Genomic DNA, 20,378 nt, shown 5'->3' on the forward strand with positions numbered 1-20,378 from the left:
AAGTGTAGCTTACCCATAACGCCACTGAGACGACCAACATGAGATCCAAAATCATGTTGTTCTTCTGAAGCTGTGATTTCTAAGGATGCAAGTACAGAATGACAGAATCACAGAATGGTAGGTGTTGGAAGGGACCTCTGAAGATCATCTGGTCCAACGCTCCCCAAGGCAGGAACACCTAGGGCAGTTTGCACAGGAACGTGTCCAGTTGGGTCCAGAGAAGGAGACTCCACAACTTCTCCGGGCAGCCCGTTCCAGTGCCCCGTCACCCTCACAGTAAAGAAGTTTTTCCTCATGTTGAGGTGGAACTTCCTGCGCTGCAGTTTGTGCCCATTGCCCCTTGTCCTATAACTGGGCACGACTGCAAAGAGGCTGGCTCCATCCTCCTGACAGTCACCCTTCAGATATTTATAGACACTGATAAGGTCCCCTCTCAGCCTTCTCTTCTGCAGACCGAACAGCCCCAGGTCTCTCAGCCTTGCCTCATATGAGAGATGTTCCAGTCTCTTAATCATCCTTGTAGCCCTCCATTGGACCCTCTCCAAAAGTTCCCTGTCTCTCTTGAACGGGGGAACCCAGAACTGGACACAATACTCCAGATGAGGCCTCACCAGCACAGAGTAGAGGGGGAGGATAACCTCTCTTGATCTGCTGGTCACACTCTTCTTAATGCACCCCAGGGTGCCATTGGCCCTCTTGGCCACCAGGGCACATTGCTGTCCCAGGGATAACTTACTGTCTACCAGGACTCCAAGCTGCTCCTCCATGGAGCTGCCTACCAGCAGGTCAACCCCTAACTTGTACTGGTGCATGGGGTTGTTCCTCCCCCGGTGCAGAACTCTACACTTGTCCTTGTTAAATTTCGTGAGGTTCCCCCCCGCCCAGCTCTACAGTCTGTCCAGATCCCATTACAGCAGCACAGCCTCCTGGTGTATCAGCCACTCCTCCCCGTTTTGTACCATCAGCAAACTTGCTGAGGGTACATTCCAACCCTTCATCTAGGTCATTGATGAAGATGTTGAACAAAACCAGACCCAGTACTGATCCCTGGGGAACACCACTAGCTACAGGTCTCCAACTGGACTCTGCACCAGTGACCACAAGCATTTGAGCTCTGTTGCTTAGCCAGTTCTCAATCCATCCCACAGTCCACTCATCCAACCCGCCTGCCAAGGCAGGATCACCTAGGGCAGGTTGCACAGGAACGCATCCAGTCAGGTTTTGAAGGTCTCCAGAGAAGGAGACTCCACAACCCCTCCAGGAAGTCTGTTCCAGTGCTCCTGAGTTCCATACTTCCTGAGCTTCGCTATGAGGCTGTTATGGGAGGCAGTGTCAAAAGCCTTACTGAAGTCAAGGTAAACCACATCCACTGTTCTCCCTTCATCTACCCAGCTAGTCACTCCATCATAGAAGGCTATCATGTTGGTCAAGCACAATCTCCCGTTGGTGAATCCATGCTGATTACTCCTGATAACTTTCTTTTTATCCATGTGCCTAGAGATGGCCTCCAGAAGGAGCTGTTCCATCACCTTCCCAGGCATGGCAGTGATGCTGATTGGTCTATAATTTCCTGGGTCTTCCTTCTTGCCCTTTTTGAAGACTGGGGTGACATTGGCTTTCCTCTAGTCCTCAGGCGCCTCTCCCATTCTCTATGATTTTTCAAAAATGAAGGAGAGAGGTGTTGTAACAACATCAGCCAGCTCCCTCAGCACTCGTGGATGCATCCCATCAGGGCCCATGGATTTGCGAGTGTTCAGTTCAGCCAAAAGCACCCTTTTGTTCTCTGTGTAAAATGTTGAGGCTACCCTGGGAGTAGTCTCCCTTTAGAGGTCCCCGATATTTCAACTATCCCAAGTTAGAAAAGGTCTCCAAATCAGCTTGTATGAATCTTACAATATTCTTGAACGTTCCAAGCTATTACAGGATAAGGTAATCTCCCAAATTGCATTTTTTGCTTTTGATCTCACAAGACAAAAAAGGTCAAACAAAAAAAAAACACCAAGAAATTTATATTTTAAGGGCCACCTATTTTCTCTAAGTTACTGTGTAGTGGGAGTGTGTTCCAATGACTCCAAGGCAAACAGACAGTCCCAAAGGCTAAACCTTGAAGTTAGAAATCTCTAGTAAATATGCACAGTGTCACAGAGGCAATTTTTCTGTGGCTTGGGAAACTGGAGAGTCTCCCAGCTCTGCAGAACCTCATAAAAAATGTGATACTCTTACATACTCGTGCACTCTCTTGGTTTCTAGGAGACTAACACTGTGAGACCGTGAGACTAACAGTGAGAAAAACACTGCCTTTCTAAGACAGCTTATATACAGAAGTTAATAATCATGATAAGAACATGTAAGCAAAGGACCTTAATAGGGAATTCTACCCATTTCCCATTCCTCTGGAGTTCCTTATCTTTGAGACAAACTTTGTCTGTTGACGTACCTCTTGAAAAAATCACTCTGTTCTTTGAGATTTACCTTGGAAAAAGCCAGAGAATTTAATGGCTTTCAGTTGAAACTGCTCTGCCTTTGTCCTCTATCCTGCCATTGTGAGAGAGGTTGAAATTACTCTCCAGGACTACTAGTAGACCAACTTTTGTTTTTAAAATGACATTTTACTGTCATCCTCAGTTTTGGTTCTGGTCATAAAATCTCTCCAAAGGGAAAATAATACACATCTCAACTTCTTTTTGCAGTTTTCCCCTCAAAGTGATAAAGTTATCCAATTCTCAGAGACAGTCCTGAGAGCAGTGATCTCAGAAGACCTCTCATCCACATCACAAATCAGGAAGCTGTGCTTTATAGTAATAGCTGAAACTACTTCGTGCTACCAACTAGGAACTACCAGCCCAAACGTTGCAGACAACAGGGGTGTTATTGCAAACCCTGGTTACAGAGCGGCTGCTGTTCGACACGGCAGCCTTCTGCAGCAGCAGAGTGCCCTATAACCGCTGCAGAGTGTGCTATACTGCAGCACTGTGCAATTCCATTTACCTGAAGCTTTTGGGTCTCAGGAGGCATCTCTCTGACAAACAAGGAAAAAGACTTTCTAAGTGGTGTATTTCCCATAGAACCATACATTCGATTGCTAGCTCTTTTCTTCAGATTAAGTGGTTTAGAGGCCCGTAAATATATGCCCCCATATACTGTTGCCTTAGAATACCACTAGAACATGGCAGAAACTGTGTTTAAGAAAAGTTGAATTACTCAGAACACTTATCTAAAGTGTATTTAAATTTTAGAGCTAAAGATATTCTAACCTCAAGAAAAATATATCACGCTGGTATGAATCCATCTATTTTCCACTTCCCAGGAACACTGCCTTTAAAAAAAAAAAAATGCCCTTACTTTACCATGATAAAGCAAGTAATCATCATCCTATACATACTAACAGTGTTTTGAAGCCATCTGGTACCCTGTGTTGCTCTCGGAGTGATCAGGAAGTCTAAAATAACATGCTTTATTCTCTTTCGTTTGGTTTCTTTCTCTTCCCATGCTACCCAGGCTTGCGTGACCTAATTCCTTCTCTCCACAGCAATGCAATCTTTCCTTCTCTCCTACCCACCTAGGTCAGTGCCACATTCTCTGAATAATAATAGCTTCATCAACATCCAATAGACATGGAGTCTGTTTAATGTACCTATACCATCTTCGAAACACAGTTTGGGCACGCAGAAGTACAGAAATACTTCATCTCCAGGTTCAGTGGCCCACAGATTTGCAAACCTGAATGAAAACCAAGGCACGGTCTTCAAGTCCTCCCTGCGCTTCTGCACTGTGACAGCAATAGCCAGTAGGAAGCCCTCAAAATGTCAGTGTTCCGTCAGAAGATGCCTGGGCTTCTGAGAAGCTCGGGAAAACCCCGCACAGGCCAGGGCACGAGCGGGAACAGCCTGCCTCCGTGGCCTGGAACGCAGGCGTTTCCAGCAGACACCTTCGCGTGCCGCAGAGGTGGTTTCGCTCTCAGCAGAGCAGGTTCTACAAACACGGAAAATCACGAACTTTAAATCGGCACCGCTCACAGCAAGCAGGACCGCCTCCCCTGCCCCGTCATCTAGCAGAAGGAAACCACCACCCAGCAGGCGGACACGCCCTCCTCCTAAGCTGCCCTGTCACCACAGCCCACTCGTGGGGTCTGACAGCCCCTCAAAAGTTGCCCCGTGCTTATGTGCCGTACCATCAGCGCGGCTTCACGCGCGAGAAATCGCAAGCAGACAAGGGCCGCGGGACCCAGCCAGGGAGCGGACACTGAGCAGGTTCAGAGGCCGAGGCAAGCGCCCCGACGCGACCCCGGGCCGCAGCATGCCGACGCCTGGGCGCCCCGCGCGGCCCGGGGGGGCGGAGCTGGCAACCGAACGGTGCGCTGCCGCTCCGCCCGTGGGAAACCCAGCCCGCCCACGCACGCCAGGGCCACCGGCCGTCCCCTCCGCGGCCACGGCCACGCCCCCGGGCCGCGCTGAGCGGCCGCTCTGCGCACGGCTCCCTCCCGCCCTCCTTCCCGGGCAGGGGCAGCTCTGTGACGCCGCCGGGAACGGCGTCCTGCCCCGCCCCCGCGGGCGGCGGCGGCACCACGGGGAGGCGGCGCGCGCCTTCCTCCCGACCCCCCGCAGCTGCTCCCCGCCCCTGGGCGGCAGCACGCATGCCCCGACGGCCTGAGGCGGCCGGGGGGAGGCGGAGGCGGAGGCGGAGCCGGCGGGTGGGCGCGGCTCCCCCGTCCTCCTCTTCTTCCCCCTCCCCGCCTCCCTCCCGCTCGTGCCTTCCCGCTGCCCGCCCATCGCGCACGGCGCGTCTCGCCTCGCGCCGCCGCCGCGGCCGCCGCTGCAGCGGGAACAAAGGAGGGAAACGGTCGTGGCGGTGCCTTCAGCTCCGCTCTCCCGCTCCCCGCTCTCCCGGCAGCTGCCCGGAGCCACCCGCAGCGCCTTCTTCGACGCCCGCCGCGGGGTTTCCGCCCCCCGCTGGGAACAGGTATGTGGGGGCGCGGCGAGCTGCGCTGAGTTCGGCTCCCCAGGACCCTCGCGGTGGCGGGGGGTGCCCGGGCCCCTCCGCGGGCGGCCCCTCCGCCGCTCCCGGCGGCCTCCACCCGCCCGGACCTCGGCGCGGCTGGAGGCCGTGGACCGGTGCAGGGCAGCGCTGGCGGCGAGACAGTGAGGTTTCAGTGGCCGCGGGCAGCGGGGCCGTGGGGGCCGGTAGCGGCACGGGGCCTGGTGGCGGCCGGGCCGGGCGTGACTCAGGGGTTTGCGGGGAGCGGCCCGGCCCGCTGCCCCGGCTGGACACCCGCTCCTCGGCCCGGCAGCCTCCGGGTCTTTTGTGATCGGTGTCCTCGGCGGGGGAGGGCGGGGGGTAGTTAAGACGGACCGCGCTGCGGGCGCTTGGCAGTGGCTCCGCTTTTGTCTGGCGCACCCAGCTGCGCTTCACCCTCCCGAGGAAGCGCCCAGTGTCGGCCCGCCTCCTCCGTATCGACCCCTCCGTCCCCTTCCCCGAGCGCGGCCGTGCGGGTGCAAGCGTCCCGAGCAGCCTCGGTCACACACACACACACACACACCCACCCGCCTTTTGTTTTGTTTCTGTGTTTCTCTTGTTTGAGTGTGGCCCCTCTTCGAGAGGAGGACGTTGAAGCAAATAAGTATTTGGGTCAGCATGCCCATCGTGGACGCAGTTGCCAGGCTTTATGGCTGATTTCGGTGCACGTTGCTGGCTTTATTTCCGTCGTTCAGCTAAAACGTGGGCTCGCCCGGCGGGAGGGAGCCGGGCTATGCCCGCCGCGACGGGGGCTACCCAGCCGCCGCCTGGGGGGCGGGAGGGCGGCTCGGCTGGGCGGTCTGGGCCGCTGAAGAGGTTTGCGCGGCCCTCTGGGTTCTGCCGGTAACGGGGAGGGTGAGAGGCGTGAATTGCTGTCGGAGTTAACAACCCCCCGAGTGAAAAGGCTCCTGCTCGCGTGGGGAGGCCGCGGGGCCAAGCAGAGGCATCCCTGAGGTTAAGGCCCTGCTTCTGTTGGTCGTAGAACAAGACCTTTTTCTTTTTTTTGCCTGTCGCCTCAGGGGGAATAGTTGGGTTCAACCACACCCACCCTCAAGGTTGTGGGGCGCATCGGTGAAGCGGTGGTCGCCCGCCTGGCCCCCGATCACACCCAGCCCTCCACCGCGGGAACGGCGGAAAATGGCTGTTGGGAGACCGCGGGCTGGTGATGCTGCATTTTCTGAATTGAATTTCAGCATCCGCACGCTCCGCTGTCCGCCGCCCCACAGACCCCTCCGGAAGGAAGGGGTAGTCGCGTTTTGCCGCCGGGTTTGGCGGGTCGCGCAGGAAGGCGGCGGCCTGCGGGCGGAGGCGGTGGAGCGCGCCGGCCCCTCCCGCCGCAGCCCTCTGACAGGCGGAAGCGCAGGCCCTCGCCCACGTGACCCGCCGCGGCTACCGGGGCCGGAGGGCCTGCTGCTCCGCCGGGAAGCAGGACCGAGCCTGGTAACGGCGCGTGTTCAGCGGGACGCCGCGGGGGGTAAAGCTGCAGCAGCCGGGTCAGCCGGGGTGAGGGCGTGGCGGCCGGCCGGCGGTAGGCGCCTCTAGCAGAAGCACGGGTGATGCCCGGGGGGCACCTTCCCGGGCCTGGAAAAACGCGGCTGCCCGAGGGTCGGGTAACAACGGTTTGACCTTTCGGTTAGAGGCGTGCGTTTCGGGCGGTGGGAGCGTGTGCTGACAGGGGCGCTGCGGAGGCTCTGGTTTGTAGTAGGTGAATACCAGCAATTAGCACCTAAAGCTGGGTTTAGTAAGCGGTGAAACGTGTTCACGTCACGCTGATTTGGAAGTGGAGCAAGGCAGTTGAGGTCGGTGGTGGCAGCGTGTTCGATAGCCCTTCGAGCTTACCTGCTCAATAAAAGGGCAGAAGTACGGTCTCTATTGTGTAGACACAGGCCTACAATATAGATGACAAGATAATTTTTTAGGTTTCTTTAGGTGGGTCATGGTTTCTTCTGTCTCCCTTGACTGGCTGTAAAACTGTATCAGAGTAAGTGTGAAGATGTTTTGCAGTCTTGAAAGAAAACTATTTATACTGTGAAGGTATTATAAAGACAAATAATGCAACTATTTACACGTGGAAAATGAGGTCCTGTGACCATCAGCAGGCAAGCAGGTGAATTTTGCTTGTTTACTTTCTCCTGTTCTGTTTACTTTGATCCCAGGAATCTAGTTTAACTGGACAAAGGCAGCTGTCAGTTGTGGTTGTCATAGTAGTGGAACATAAGTTTACTACTTGCAGTGCGGGATTTCTTAATTAAAAGAAGTATTTCTCTGTACACTGTAATGAATTGGCTGTTGATGTTTTGACTTCTCACAAGCATGAGCTTGTGACTCTGACAGCAGTCAAATCTCTTACTCTGTTCCTGAATAGGGGGACAGCAATCTAGAGATGATACTAAAATGTCTCCAGGTGCTATGTACAATGCTTGTAGCTACTAAATCTAAACTTTGCGAGGACAAGTGCAATATTCTTACGTGTCCTCAATTTGTAGCAGATTGCTTGATTACTGTGTTCCAGTTTTATTGCCCTTGGGGATCAAGGATTTGGTTGCTGTTCAGTTTTTCTACTAACCTTGCTTTGCAGAGGTTAACCAGCAGTGAAGGTGAAGTATTTTTATTCCTAACTTCTGTAGTTCCTGGCAGAGAGTTAGCATTGTCTGCCTCTGGCAGGCTCAGAAGTCTTGCTGTATATTAAGACAACAGATTTAACTGGCTCTTTTTTTAATCTGTAGGCTATATAATAGAACACATTCAACAGTTTGCAGTTGTTAATGTTATTTCTCTTGGGAGAGTAAAACCTGGTCTAAACTTACTTCAGAAACACTCTTTAGATTCTCAGTTGAAGGGCCCGTTTTAAACATGTTGTTGCCAGTTAGTACTCCATATCAGGTTTCATAATCGATTTGAGTGGTGTTCTGGACACTCCTAAAGGTAAGAACATAGACTTGAAATGGCTGCTGCCAATACTTCAGGGATTTTTATTGTTCTCTTTGACAAATGTATTGTGAGAGTGGGAACTCCTAATAGTGGAATTAGCATCAAAATGATGCAAGAACAACACTACTGAAAGTGGGGCTTTTCTGCTGGAGTTGGGGGCGGAAATAAGCTGTTATTTGCCAGAACTGTTTAGTAGATGTGAACGTGGTCTTGTATACTCTGCATATCCCTGTTAGTGCTCAGAGGTTGGTAATAAAGGGCTTTTTTGGCTGTCAGATTGAATTTGGTCATAACCTGCATGCACAGCTCAGTGCTCAACAAGTACATTATGACTCACTATTAGTATGATGACAGTTTTTCTTCTCTTAAAGGTTCATAACGATGTTACTTGACAATACAGTTGCAGTATTGAATGGTATATTAACATCCATATAACCCTCTTTAAGAATGCTGATATCAGTTTGGGGGGCAGGGTGAGCAGACATACTTTAATTCTATAACCCTGTAATTGCTTTTGGTGACATGCCAGCTCCTAATGCAGTTCTTGGTTTTATTTACAGCATCGAGATGACTCAGGAGACAAACCAGACCCCAGGGCCTATGCTGTGTAGTACAGGATGTGGATTTTATGGAAACCCCAGGACAAATGGGATGTGTTCCGTTTGCTACAAAGAGCATCTTCAGCGACAGCAGAATAGTGATAGAATCAGCCCAATGGGTAAGGGTGTGTAGGTCTTGTAGGGGTGTTTTTACTTTTTTTTTAAAATATAATATACAGAAGATGACAAGGAATCCCAGAATATTTTTCAGGAGAACTTTGGAGAGGTGTGCATTAAAACAGTGACTATCAAAGAGAATACTACTTTAAGTCACAGTACACAGAAATGTGTTTTTATCTGTAATGTGTTCTGGTCCACTTGGCATTCAACCATAACTTGTTTTTTCCCACTTAGCCTCCTCTGTTACCATATTCTTATACAGTCTCTGTATTTTGGTTGTTAGCAGCGTAGCATGTCTTTAAGAGGTAATATGCAGCAGCAGAGAAGATTGTATGCAGAGAGTTCATAACTGCATACAAGCCTATTTGTCTAACATGTTATTCACAAATTGTAGAAAACTAATTGTCAAATTCTTGTTACATAGGAACAGCCAGTGGTTCAAACAGCCCTACCTCAGACTCTGCATCTGTACAGAGATCAGACACCAGCTTAAACAACTGTGAAGGTGCTGCTGGCAGCACATCTGAAAAATCAAGGTAAGATGAAGGTATTACTTTGAGGTTTGAATGAGCTGTGAGTGTGCAGCAAGTTGAAGGCCTACAGCAATTGCAGTGAGTTTCTGCAGAGGAAAAAGGGATAGTCTACTTGGCAGTGCTTTCTGAATCTATTTAAATGAGAACTGATTAAAATATTTGGTGTTGGACTCCTCCATTTAAAATATGCTTTTTATTTATCTGGAGAAATATTTGCCTGGTTTCTTCTAGGGAAACTAAAATAGAGTAAAAAATGGGTTTTGAAGATAGTAGACGCAGAGATCAGGAACGTGTATCAGTAGTAATTGAACAGGTTTTGTTCAATTTGTATTACTGGGTCTGGACAGTTTAAGCTTTTATTATGAATGCAAAACTAATGTAAATTATGTGTTTCACTGTACTTAAACAGAAATGTGCCTGTTACCTCTTTGCCTGTAACGCAGCAAATGACAGAAATGAGCATTTCAAGAGAGGAAAAAGTAACACCGAAAACAGAGACTGAGCCAGGTATGTTTGCAAAGTAACTCTGGGTACAATTGGTGACTTTCTAAGTAGACATCTCCTGTTGTGGTGATGATTGAGAGGAACTGTTAAGATGATTGTTTAGGATGCTTTTTGAGTAACCTCTCGTTGGAATCAAGAAAAAGGACTAGTGCCACAGTAGAGTTTGAGATGCATGTTCAATGTTCTAAAAAATTGATGTGTGTGAGGGTGATTTTGGCTCAAAAACTTAAAAAAAATTAAGGCACAGTACAATTGCATTTGAGCAAGGTGTTCAGTTTTGAAGTCAGTGTTGAGATTTCTGTGTATTACTTAGCAGTACAATTCCAGCTGACTCTGAGTCACAGAATCATTAAGATTGGAAAAGACCTTTAAGATCATCAAGTCCAACCGTCAACCCAACACCATCATGCCCACTAAACCACGTCCCCAAGTGCCATGTCTACATGTTTTTTGAATACTTCCAGTGATGGTGACTCCACCAACTCCCTGGGCAGCCAGTTCCAATGCTTGACCACTCTCTCCGCAAAGAAATTTTTCCTAATAATCTAGTCTAAACCTACCCTGGCGCAAATTGAGGCCATTTCCTCTTGTCCTATCACTAGTTACTTGGGAGGAGATACCAACACCCACCTCACCACAACTCCCTTTCAGGTATTTGTAGAGAGTGATAAGGTCTCACCTCAGCCTCCTCTTCTCCAGACTGAACAACCCCAGTTCCTTGAGATGCTCCTTATAAGCCTTGTTCTCCAGACCCCTCACCAGCTTCCTTGCCCTTCCCTAGACATGCTCCAGCAACTCAGTGTCCCTCTTGTAGCGAGATGGCGAAAACTGAACACAACATTTGAGATGCGGCCTCACCAGTGCCGAGTTCAGGGGTACAATCACTTCCTTACTCCTGCTGGCCACACTATTGCTGATACAGGCCAGGATGCTGTTAACCACCTGGGCACACTGCTGGCTCATGCAGCTGGCTGTCGACCAGCACCCCGAGGTCCTTTTCCACCGGGCCACTCCAACTACTCCTCACCAAGCCTGTAGCATTGCATGGGGTTGTTGTGACCCAGGTGCCGGACCCAGCACTTGTCCTCGTTGAACGTCATACAGTAGATCTCAGCCAATCAACCCAGCCTGTCCAGATCCCTCTGCAGAGCCTTCCTGCCCTTGAGCAGATCAGCACTGCTTCCCAACTTGGTGTCATCTGCAAACTTACTGAGGGAGCACTTCTGAGGAGTGATGCTGTGGTGGGGTGGGAATACATGGTTTAAATACTAACAAAAGCTATTTGGGGTTCTTGAAATAGAGTAATCAGATATAACCGAAGCATTGTTCTGCAGCCTTAATTGCTGGGTGTGATTTTTCAATTTAAAAGTTTTATTCTTGTATTGGAAGGTTGTAGCTGCAGTAGTTAAACTTTAAAATGGAGAGAGGCAGGAAGGGGCAGCTAGTGCAGCTAGTGAGTGATCGAATTGGTACCGGTTTGTTCAGATGGTTATCTTAACACACTTGTAGATATTTGTACATATCCACACTTTTTTATTTAATCTAACAGTTCTGAAACACTAAAAGCTGATGTTTAGTAGAAAGTCTGTTCACTCAAGCTGAAGATAAAATTCATTTTTTCAGTTCTGAAGTCAGTGAGGTGTAAATAGCAGAAGATGCTACTCAGCACTGTATAGAAGCCATTTTTATCTAGATACATCTTTGCCAGCCACGGCTGCTCTAACACCTAATATCTCTTTGCTCAGTATTTGTGCAGAGGATTTTGCTGTTTGCAATAAGTCATGCTAAGTCAAGAATCTGGCATGAACTGAAGTACAGTTACACAATGTATTAGGTTTTTCATTATGTATAGACTGAGGAGATTTTTGCAAGTGTTAACTTCCCATAACTGATGTCACCTGAAGAGGCTTTCTGTATGTAACTGAGAAATAGTTTAGACTTTGCTACAGTACTTCTAAATCCATCTTGCCTTGTTATGAATTCTTACGTGAAACGTGGAAAGGAGGAAAGAGGAATATATAAAATCGTAGCAGTGGTGAAGTAATACCTGACTTTACTGTTTAATATTAGAGTGCCAGTAGGAATTTCTCATTTTGCCAGGTGTAAAGGACAGTCTTCATTAATTCCTGATGTATTACCTGTTTTTCAGGTGCTGTGAGTCAACTGAGTGACAGGTAGTGTCACACAGCACTATTGGTTAGAATAGGGAAAAATTCCAAAATGGCTCAAGATGCTTATGTATTGCTGTAAATAATCTTGCAGGTTGAAACCAGTACAAGTTATCACAAGCTTGTGTAGAAATCACTGAAAAAAAACTCCCAGAGAACTTAAATGTATCTGGAAGAAACTTGTGGAACAAAACTGCCTTCCTGACTACATACCTGTAAATTTGTGAGATGGCCTCAGCTGCTGTAACATATGAGTTCCCTTTTAAGTGTTACATTTGGGCACAGGTTGTAGACAGCATAGGATAGTGTCCTTATATACTATTCTTAGGGTTTGTTGGACATCAAGTGTTGGCTGTGTTCAGTGGTACACTGATCTCTGTCTAGCAGGCAAGAGAAACTGGCCTAGACTTTTAATAAAAATCCCTGTCATGTCTGGACTAGTTGCATTTTTCTTCTCTTCCTTTTTTCAGCAATATCCACTATGTGTTGGTCTTTCCTCTCAAGGAGTAACTGGAACAATGGTAAACAATTTACATCTCACAAAGCTAATACTTTCTATGAGGTGTAAGATAATGCCACAGTCAAGGATTTGCTAATGGAAACCCAATCCAGTTGTAAGCACAGTCTGACCCTAGCATAGGTGGCTATTCCATATTCCATATTCCATATTCCATATTCCATATTCCATATTCCATATTCCATATTCCATATTCCATATTCCATAGCCATCTATCAGATAGTAACAGATCATGAACAAACAGTGCAACCTTCAAGCAAAGTAGCCTGCTCTCCTTTTAATGTCTTCCACAGTATGAAGTCATATTCTTTTCTGCCAGATTTTTACTAGCAAATGAAATTTTGGATATTTCCCTTACAAGTCATAAAGTTAAAAATAGAATTACATCTGGTCAACTGATTATTTTTTTTAGCAGCCTGTAGCATAAAATTATACTTGTTTGCTGTTGGAATTGAAGCAACTGCCTTGAAGGTGGTGGAGTTAAGAAAAATGAAACAATGAAGCTTAACAGCCTTATTTTTCTTGATTTTTTTTTTTACTTCTTTCCAACCACAAGTTGAGGTTGCAACCTGGATTCTGATTCAGAATCAATCCAATGCTAAGACAATTAATTGTATCTTAGCATTTGAAGGAAGAAAGGCATGATAGATGTAACTGACCTAGCTGGTTGTAATTCATATGTCTAATGTGCTGTGTTTTCTTGTAACTTTTAATTTCTTAGTTCAACTTACTGGTTTATTGCAATTTTCTAATTGAACAGTGGCATGTGTTGAGTGCAGGTGTGTCTGGACTGCTTGTAATTCAGAAATCTAAAGGCCTTTATGTCCAAACTCATTCATAAGTGGGCAGTATTTCAAAATACTTTTTATAAGATTTTGATAAGCTTTTACACTTCTTATTAAGGATTCATTTCTAATACAGTCTTGACCAAAGTCAGACTGTAACCAAAGGATTCCAGAAATATGATTCAAAGTTGCTTTTTTGCTGTGCTGAGTTGCAGGAATTAAATGCAAACCTAGCAAACTGCTTTCTTTTCTTTGTGTTACACTATTAGAACAATATATCTACTAAGTTGGTAAGGCATAGTGTAGCTTTTCCTTAAAAAAAAAAATTTGTGTGTTTTTAAGCAGGTATTCAAATGGAAATAAAAGATCTGTACAAGAAAGAATTGTCTTACATAGTAACCACTAAAAATAAACTGTTACAAAAAAAGTGTTCAAACAATCATGTTTCAAATTACAGCATACTTTTAGCATTTTCTTGCACTTTTGTAGGTCATTACCTTGTTGAATGAGGAGCCTCCCAGTCAGGTCTGTCAGTGTTTCCAGATGTAATTAGTATTGGCATGTGTATAAGAGGCTTGGGTTTTCTTTTTTGAGGGGTTGTGTTTTAAACCCAATAATAGCTCTGTTTTAGGGAGTAGTGTTATTAGCTATCATCTTGTGAAGCCACAGCTGCAGAGTAGTACTGCTTATAAAGAAAGTGAACGGAAGTGGAACTGATTATGGTCTTGTGTAAACTGCATATTTAAAAAACATACCCGAATACTGTTAATGTACTGTATAATTCCATCCATGTTGTAGCTTACTCTTTCTGTTCCTGAAGTAATCGGCTTCAGAAGACAGCAGGCAATGGTGGTTAGCTCACTTGTCTCTTGGCTTTCTACCAAGACAGTGTGATTGGAGTTACTTTACAACTATCCTGCATTCAGGTTGAGACCCTGTTATGTATGGGTAACCTTAACTTATATTGTAGGTAGGACCAGTGTGTTTTATCAGTGATATGTACAGTGTGTTGCAGGTAATGTTGTAAGATGCTGAGTAGACAGCTAGCTTATGAGATAGGCAGGCTCAAGATGGTAACTACGTGATACTCCTTAGATCTTGTTCTAATGAGTGCATTGTTAATTCTCACTTGTTTTCACACATGGCTATAGCATTTTAACTATGTTGTTCTCTGTAGGCAGTTGCAACAGAAGCATACCACAGACATCATCTTCATGGTGACCAAATGAAACCATATTTCTGTCTGATACTGAAACTGGGATATATTTACATTGTATTAACATAACAGTATGGATATTCAATATGCCTGTCAGTTGAGCATGTAGGAGATGTGCATGCTGCAGAACACTTCTATTCCCTTTCTTTGCTATAAAATTAAATGTGATGGAAGTTTATTCTGCAGCCTTTCATTATGGGCACCTGGGTTGGCACACTCAGGAAGCTTGATGAAGCATAATAAGTACTGTCCATTTTTTCAGACTAAAGTTTTGTATACAAGTCCATTGTGTTAATATGCAATATAAGGATTGCACAGTCTGTAGTAGTTTTCTGCTGTGGTAATGCAGAAGTGCAGTCTAATGTATATCTGATGACTTTTGACTTTACCTTTTTTCTCTCTTGTTTTAACTGTTCCAGTTCTTCTGTGGTGGGAGTTGGGGATTAGCTCCATCAAGTTAAAATGTTTACGCCAATTATTTTTATGCTTTCAAGGTTTTGCTCCACTTTGTTTACCACTTACTAGTGTTTGAAGGTATGTGAGGTATGAAGCTGATGGTATTGTTTAGTCTGAGTAGTTAACAAGGCTTCAACCTTGAGGGAAGGAACAAGATAACCACAAAAGGAGTGCAACTACTGAACTTTGAGTGAACTATCCTCATTAACATCTAATTAATATATAACTGGCATAATAGAAACCTACCCTCAGGTGGGGAAAGCCCCTTAATATAAGAAGCCCCTTCCTCACTGACCATGTGCAGTAAAACAGAAGGATGCTGTGACTTTAAGTGGAGATGGGTTTGTGGGAACTAATGGGAATAACGGTGACTGAGCAACTTTCAAAAAATATTGATAACTCTTGCTCAGAATGCATAAATTTTTCAGTGTATTAACAGAGCTGTGCATCTTTGTGGCCCTACCACCTGGCACCCAACTCTGTGCAGATTTGGAATAAAAGCAAATATCTCAACTCTGTGTGTGCTTTGGCTCACTCAGCACTGGGTGGAAGAACGTGTATTTGGGACAACACCAGTACTGTGAAAGTCATGCAGTTTAAGCTGCTAGGATCTTACTTTTGGTTAATTTTTGTTTAGTTAGAGAAGCTTCTAAAAACTTCCTGGTGTTACTTTAGTACCTCTTTTTCTTTTTTGGTATGAGGAGGGTTAAAAAGTAATACTGCTTTATTTTCATCAGGTTTTGTTCAACTGAAACATTGGATTCATTCCTTTCAGGTATGAAATCTCAGTGTGAAAACAGCTACAGTAGACAGTCTTTTGCAGCAGACATACTCATTTATATAAGGAAAACTACTGTCAGTTTTGAAAATCCCATTCTTGGAGTTGTTTTTAATTTTTAGTGGCAGTCCCACATAGTCACTGTGGCTTAATACTTTGGGCTCTGAGAAGAACTTTGTTCTCCAGTTTGTAGGACCTTTCTGCATATAGGTTGAACAGCTGTCATGCTGTGGCATGTGGCTAACTTCTGTCACCAGCAGCCTTGCTGGTCCCACATGCCTTTTTGTAAAGATGCGTCTTATTTTCAGACTACACATGAAGGAAATTTTCCCAAATTCATGATGCAATGCCTGTATTTGTTTTTTTCAGGCACCTCTCTCATACTAGGGTTATGTTAATCTTTATTATCCTAGCAGATTGGTGATAATCTTCCTTGTGTGTGATGGTAATGGATCTTACAGGGCTGACAGATCATTTCAGACCAAAATAATAGTTAATAAAGGCCTGCCCAGTTCTGAAAATCTGTTGCTCCTAAGTTTTGGGTTTTGGTCTTTTTTTTTGGTGCTTGGTAATAGAAGAACTGGTCTGGTAAAATTGAAGTAAACCTGATCAGTTAACCTCTTGAGCCAAAAGTTGAAGGGAAATGACCAAGGTGATAGAGGGAGTTACATGCCAACAGAAACTCTCTTAGAAAGCGATAAAACCTGTTCTAGTTGTTTGCTTCACCTGAACACTGTTACTGGGGAAGCAGGTCTGCAGATACCAGTAACCAACCATTTTCCAACTTTCAGCTATTCATTCCATGGTGAACATATAGTAATCATTTAGAGCACTTTGCCTGATGATTAACACTGATTTCTAGCATAAAGTGAACTCAGTATATTGAGGACTGGAATTGCACTTGCCCGACTGGATTTGGCTTCTGTGCTGAAGGAAGCGTTTTGTGACAAGCACTTGTCAGGATAGTATCTGACATTTATATTGGCTCCTGATGTCTTAGCAGAACAATTCACAGTATTTTTCACTTGAACCACAGGTTGAAGAGAAAGGACTTCTGTTCTGAGCTTTAAGTAAGGACTAGGCTGGGCAGCTTTGCCTCTGTCCTAGCCATTACTTAGAAGCACATTTATAAAAGTTTAACATGATAAAAACTCATCAGACTTAACTCTGCTGGTGTAGAAGAATAGGAGAATCCTTTATTCATGGAGAGTAATAAATTGAAAATTTTAATTTGGATTTAGGGTGTTATGTTCCATCTTGTCTTGGGACCTTTTAGTGCCCGTTACTGCAAGTTGTGTACTGCTCTTCCTTCTTGCAACATGTTTTGGTTGTGGGGGAAGGATCCTGTTCAACAGCTCTTTCAGGAAATGATCCTAAGAAAGTATAGAGGCACACCTTTATCACTTTTCAGTTCCTGGGCTGCCAGTTGCCACAGTTGCTTCATGCAAAGAAGGAAGTATGCCTGTGGTAGTTGGTAACATTTTCCCTTGGATTTGCTCTCAGCATCTTTGTTTTGTGGTAGAGTGGTCTACTGGCTGTCTCCTTGGCCTGTTGATTCCTGGGAAGTTGCTTCTTTGTTGGCATGTTAGGCAGTGATAAATGTTGCTCTGTTTCTTGTTTTCGTTTTCTCTTAGTGCTCTTCTCAGTTGTGATTGATTTTAATTATGTAGGTCACCATTGATTTGCCCCTCCTTCTGCATTTTCTTTTGCATCTGATTGAAACAGCATGCATGTTCCTGGGGCTCATATTTATAAGGTGGTTCTGATGCAGATGAAGCTTCCCCCTGACTAGCTGTACACCAGATTGCAAAGTGTGTGAGCACTTCTGATTCCTGTTTTTATCTGCCATGGCTTATGATTAGCATATGATTTTTAAACAAATTAGCAATATAACAAATATGAAAGGAGTTTGACCATGCTTTTTGGGAGGTGTTTGGTCATCTCTCTTTTAAGGCCATAGCTGGTGGCTGTTAGCCAAGGTGCATAGTATCCAACAGGTTTACACATACCTGTTCATCTAGAAAATGTTAATAATCAAGACAAATTGTTTTCTCAAAAAAAAAACGAAATCAGCAGCATGAATTACTCCAAAAAGTAGCAACTGTAGTACTAGTGCTGTAACGCTTTTCTTATCCTTCAGACTTGGCAAAAGAGCACTAACAATGAATTTCCCAAATTCTTTAGGAAAAGATCTATGCAAGGTGACAAAAAATAAAGGTAGTAAATGGCTTTAGTTGTTCATTAGGACTGTTGCTCTAATGTGTAAGTGAAGTATATGAAAATACTAGCCACCATTATTTTACTGCACAGAATCTTTTGGTGATCAGCACTGGAGGTTCCTTGTTACCTCTGACAGTTTGTTATCTTGTTCAGATTATGAAGTCCTGACTGGGGGCTGTCATATTGTACAGTGAATTGTGAGGCTTTCTAGGTGCTAGTGGCAATGGTGAGCTGGTTTTTAGAATACCTATGAATATGGTAGTGCAAATGCCATTTTAAAAAACATGAAGTATGAAGAGTACAGACTGCATTTTGTGGTTTGTTCTATTTTAAAACAATAGGTGTCATCATACATTTTTTTGAACACTTCCAGCAGTACCAGGAGCAGATGTTATTTGTGTACAAACACACCTTTCTCAGCTTTCCCCTGTTCCAGTTTGGATGTAAGGACGATATTTTTAAAAGTTCATTTGATGGAAAGATACTTTTTTCAACAAGATGAACGGGTTCGCAAAAGTTCCCCAAAGGACAGATTTTTATCCTTCAGAGAACTTATGTAAAAGGTGACAAAAAGTTTGTCTGACAGTGTTCATGACAGAGGCAATTGAAAAATGAGTCATTTTGACTATACCTCCTTGAACACTAAAGCTGAATACAGTGCAGAAATTCAGTAATTCAATGTACATCTGTATTTGGTTCACTAAATTACTGAAAATATCAAGCATGAGAGCTCTTTTGAACTGTGTGTGTTTTGTAGCTCTGTTCTGGATCTCATACAATCAGTGGCTTGCTATCTGCTGTCTTGATGAACTGTTTTAGGCATCTGATGTCACAAGTGTAGTGCCAGAGTAACCCAGTACTATGATAGTAACACATTACTGAATTTCATCTGTTTCTAAAATATGTTCCTATTAGTTACATTCTCTACAGGTATCCCTTCTGTTCAGCAACTTCAGCTGTGACTATATTATTTTTGATTAAATGTTATTGATCATATTATTTTTAAAATATTGAATGTGTACCTGGAACTTCTGGTGTGCTTTCCAAGCCTTTAACATGTGTGTAGGAGTAATGAATAAGTGCCTTATATTTTCTAGCTAGTGAAACTGTGCGGAAGATCTGATTGTGTTGTGTAGAGGAAGAACAGAGTACCTAAAAATTCCTATTCCTGACTTACATTTTCATAGACTAGTCTATGTAGTACTTCAGACAATAAACACCAGTATCTTAGTAGGGGGAATTAATCCTTAAGAAATAGATGCATGCTAATGAATGGCTAGTGGAGTCAAGAAAAGGAAACTTAACCTGTATTTCCTTTGTCTGCTTTAACAGTTGTTACTCAACCAAGCCCATCAGTTTCTCAGCCTAGTGCTTCGCAGAGTGAAGAGAGAGCTCCTGAACTGCCCAAACCAAAGAAAAACAGATGTTTCATGTGCAGAAAGAAGGTTGGCCTTACAGGTATGAGAACACTTTGTCAATTTTGAACAGATCTGTATGATCAGTTGCCTCTTGCTAGGTTAAAATTGATATGAGATATCTGTATCATTAAACTCGCTTCTTCAGAATCCAAACAACTTATTACAGCTGTTCATTTCTCTATTCTATATGTCAGAGTAGACAAAACATACCTCCATGGTAGTGACTGAGCCCTTAACTTAGTTAAATATGAAGCTTCCTAGTGATGTTGCTGCTTTTTCTATGTACAGGATTTGACTGCCGATGTGGAAACTTATTTTGTGGACTTCACCGTTACTCTGACAAGCATAACTGCCCATATGATTACAAAGCAGAAGCTGCAGCAAAAATCAGGAAAGAGAATCCAGTTGTGGTGGCTGAAAAAATCCAGAGAATATAAACTAACCTGCTTGTGAAGGGACTGTCTGACTTATTGTTTTCTTTTTAATATAATCTAGGAAAACATGAAAGAGCAGGTGCATGGCCATTTTCCTTTATTCTCCAAAGTTTTACTTCTAGTCTTGTCTGTCTTACGGATATTTCAGAATGTTTGGGTGTTTGTTACAGGCAGAATTGGATAGATACAGCCCTTGAAAATATATATGCCCTCCCCAGAATGTAATTGGATGATCACGAACCTGCACAGGAATACACATGCATTGAGGACAGACTCTCTAGTTTACACGTGCCAAACAGATGTATGCTATCTGCATGTTTGCAGCAGATCTGTCTTTTGAGATATGTAAGGTATATAATCTTTGGCTAGTGTTTTGTGTCTGTTTTGGAGAAGGATGCATCAAAAAGATTGGCAGTCTACTTCTATCATTTAAAATCTCATTCTAATTTTAGTTTCCACAGTCCATTGTTTTCCAGCACCATGTAAGCTATGTAGAGGGGTCCACCATCCCAGTAAGATGTGTTGGTGCCATATTTAAGTCACTTACCAATTGCATTGAAAAAAACTGAAAGATTAGATGCATATGAGAAGTAAACTGTTTTGGAAACTATTATGTCAACTTTAGAATTGTGAAAATAGGTTCCCAAAGGAAATGTCCTGCTAGGAACTTATGAACTGGCCTTCAA

At 44.6% G+C, this 20,378-nt stretch overlaps 1 protein-coding gene across 1 annotated transcript; it reads left to right on the plus strand.

Annotated features, from left to right (window-relative positions):
* Positions 1 to 8,511: 8,511 nt before the first annotated feature.
* Positions 8,512 to 19,695, plus strand: ZFAND5 (zinc finger AN1-type containing 5; the record flags this gene model as incomplete). Its single annotated transcript, XM_082013214.1, has 5 exons — positions 8,512 to 8,662; positions 9,088 to 9,199; positions 9,606 to 9,703; positions 19,173 to 19,298; positions 19,547 to 19,695. 5 exons carry the CDS (start codon positions 8,512 to 8,514, stop codon positions 19,693 to 19,695), a joined length of 636 nt encoding a protein of 211 aa, XP_081869340.1.
* Between the last annotated feature and the right edge of the window lie 683 nt (positions 19,696 to 20,378).

The sequence above is a fragment of the Phaethon aethereus genome (genome assembly GCF_964289735.1).
Source record: "Phaethon aethereus genome assembly, chromosome: Z".
Lineage (NCBI taxonomy): Eukaryota > Metazoa > Chordata > Aves > Phaethontiformes > Phaethontidae > Phaethon > Phaethon aethereus.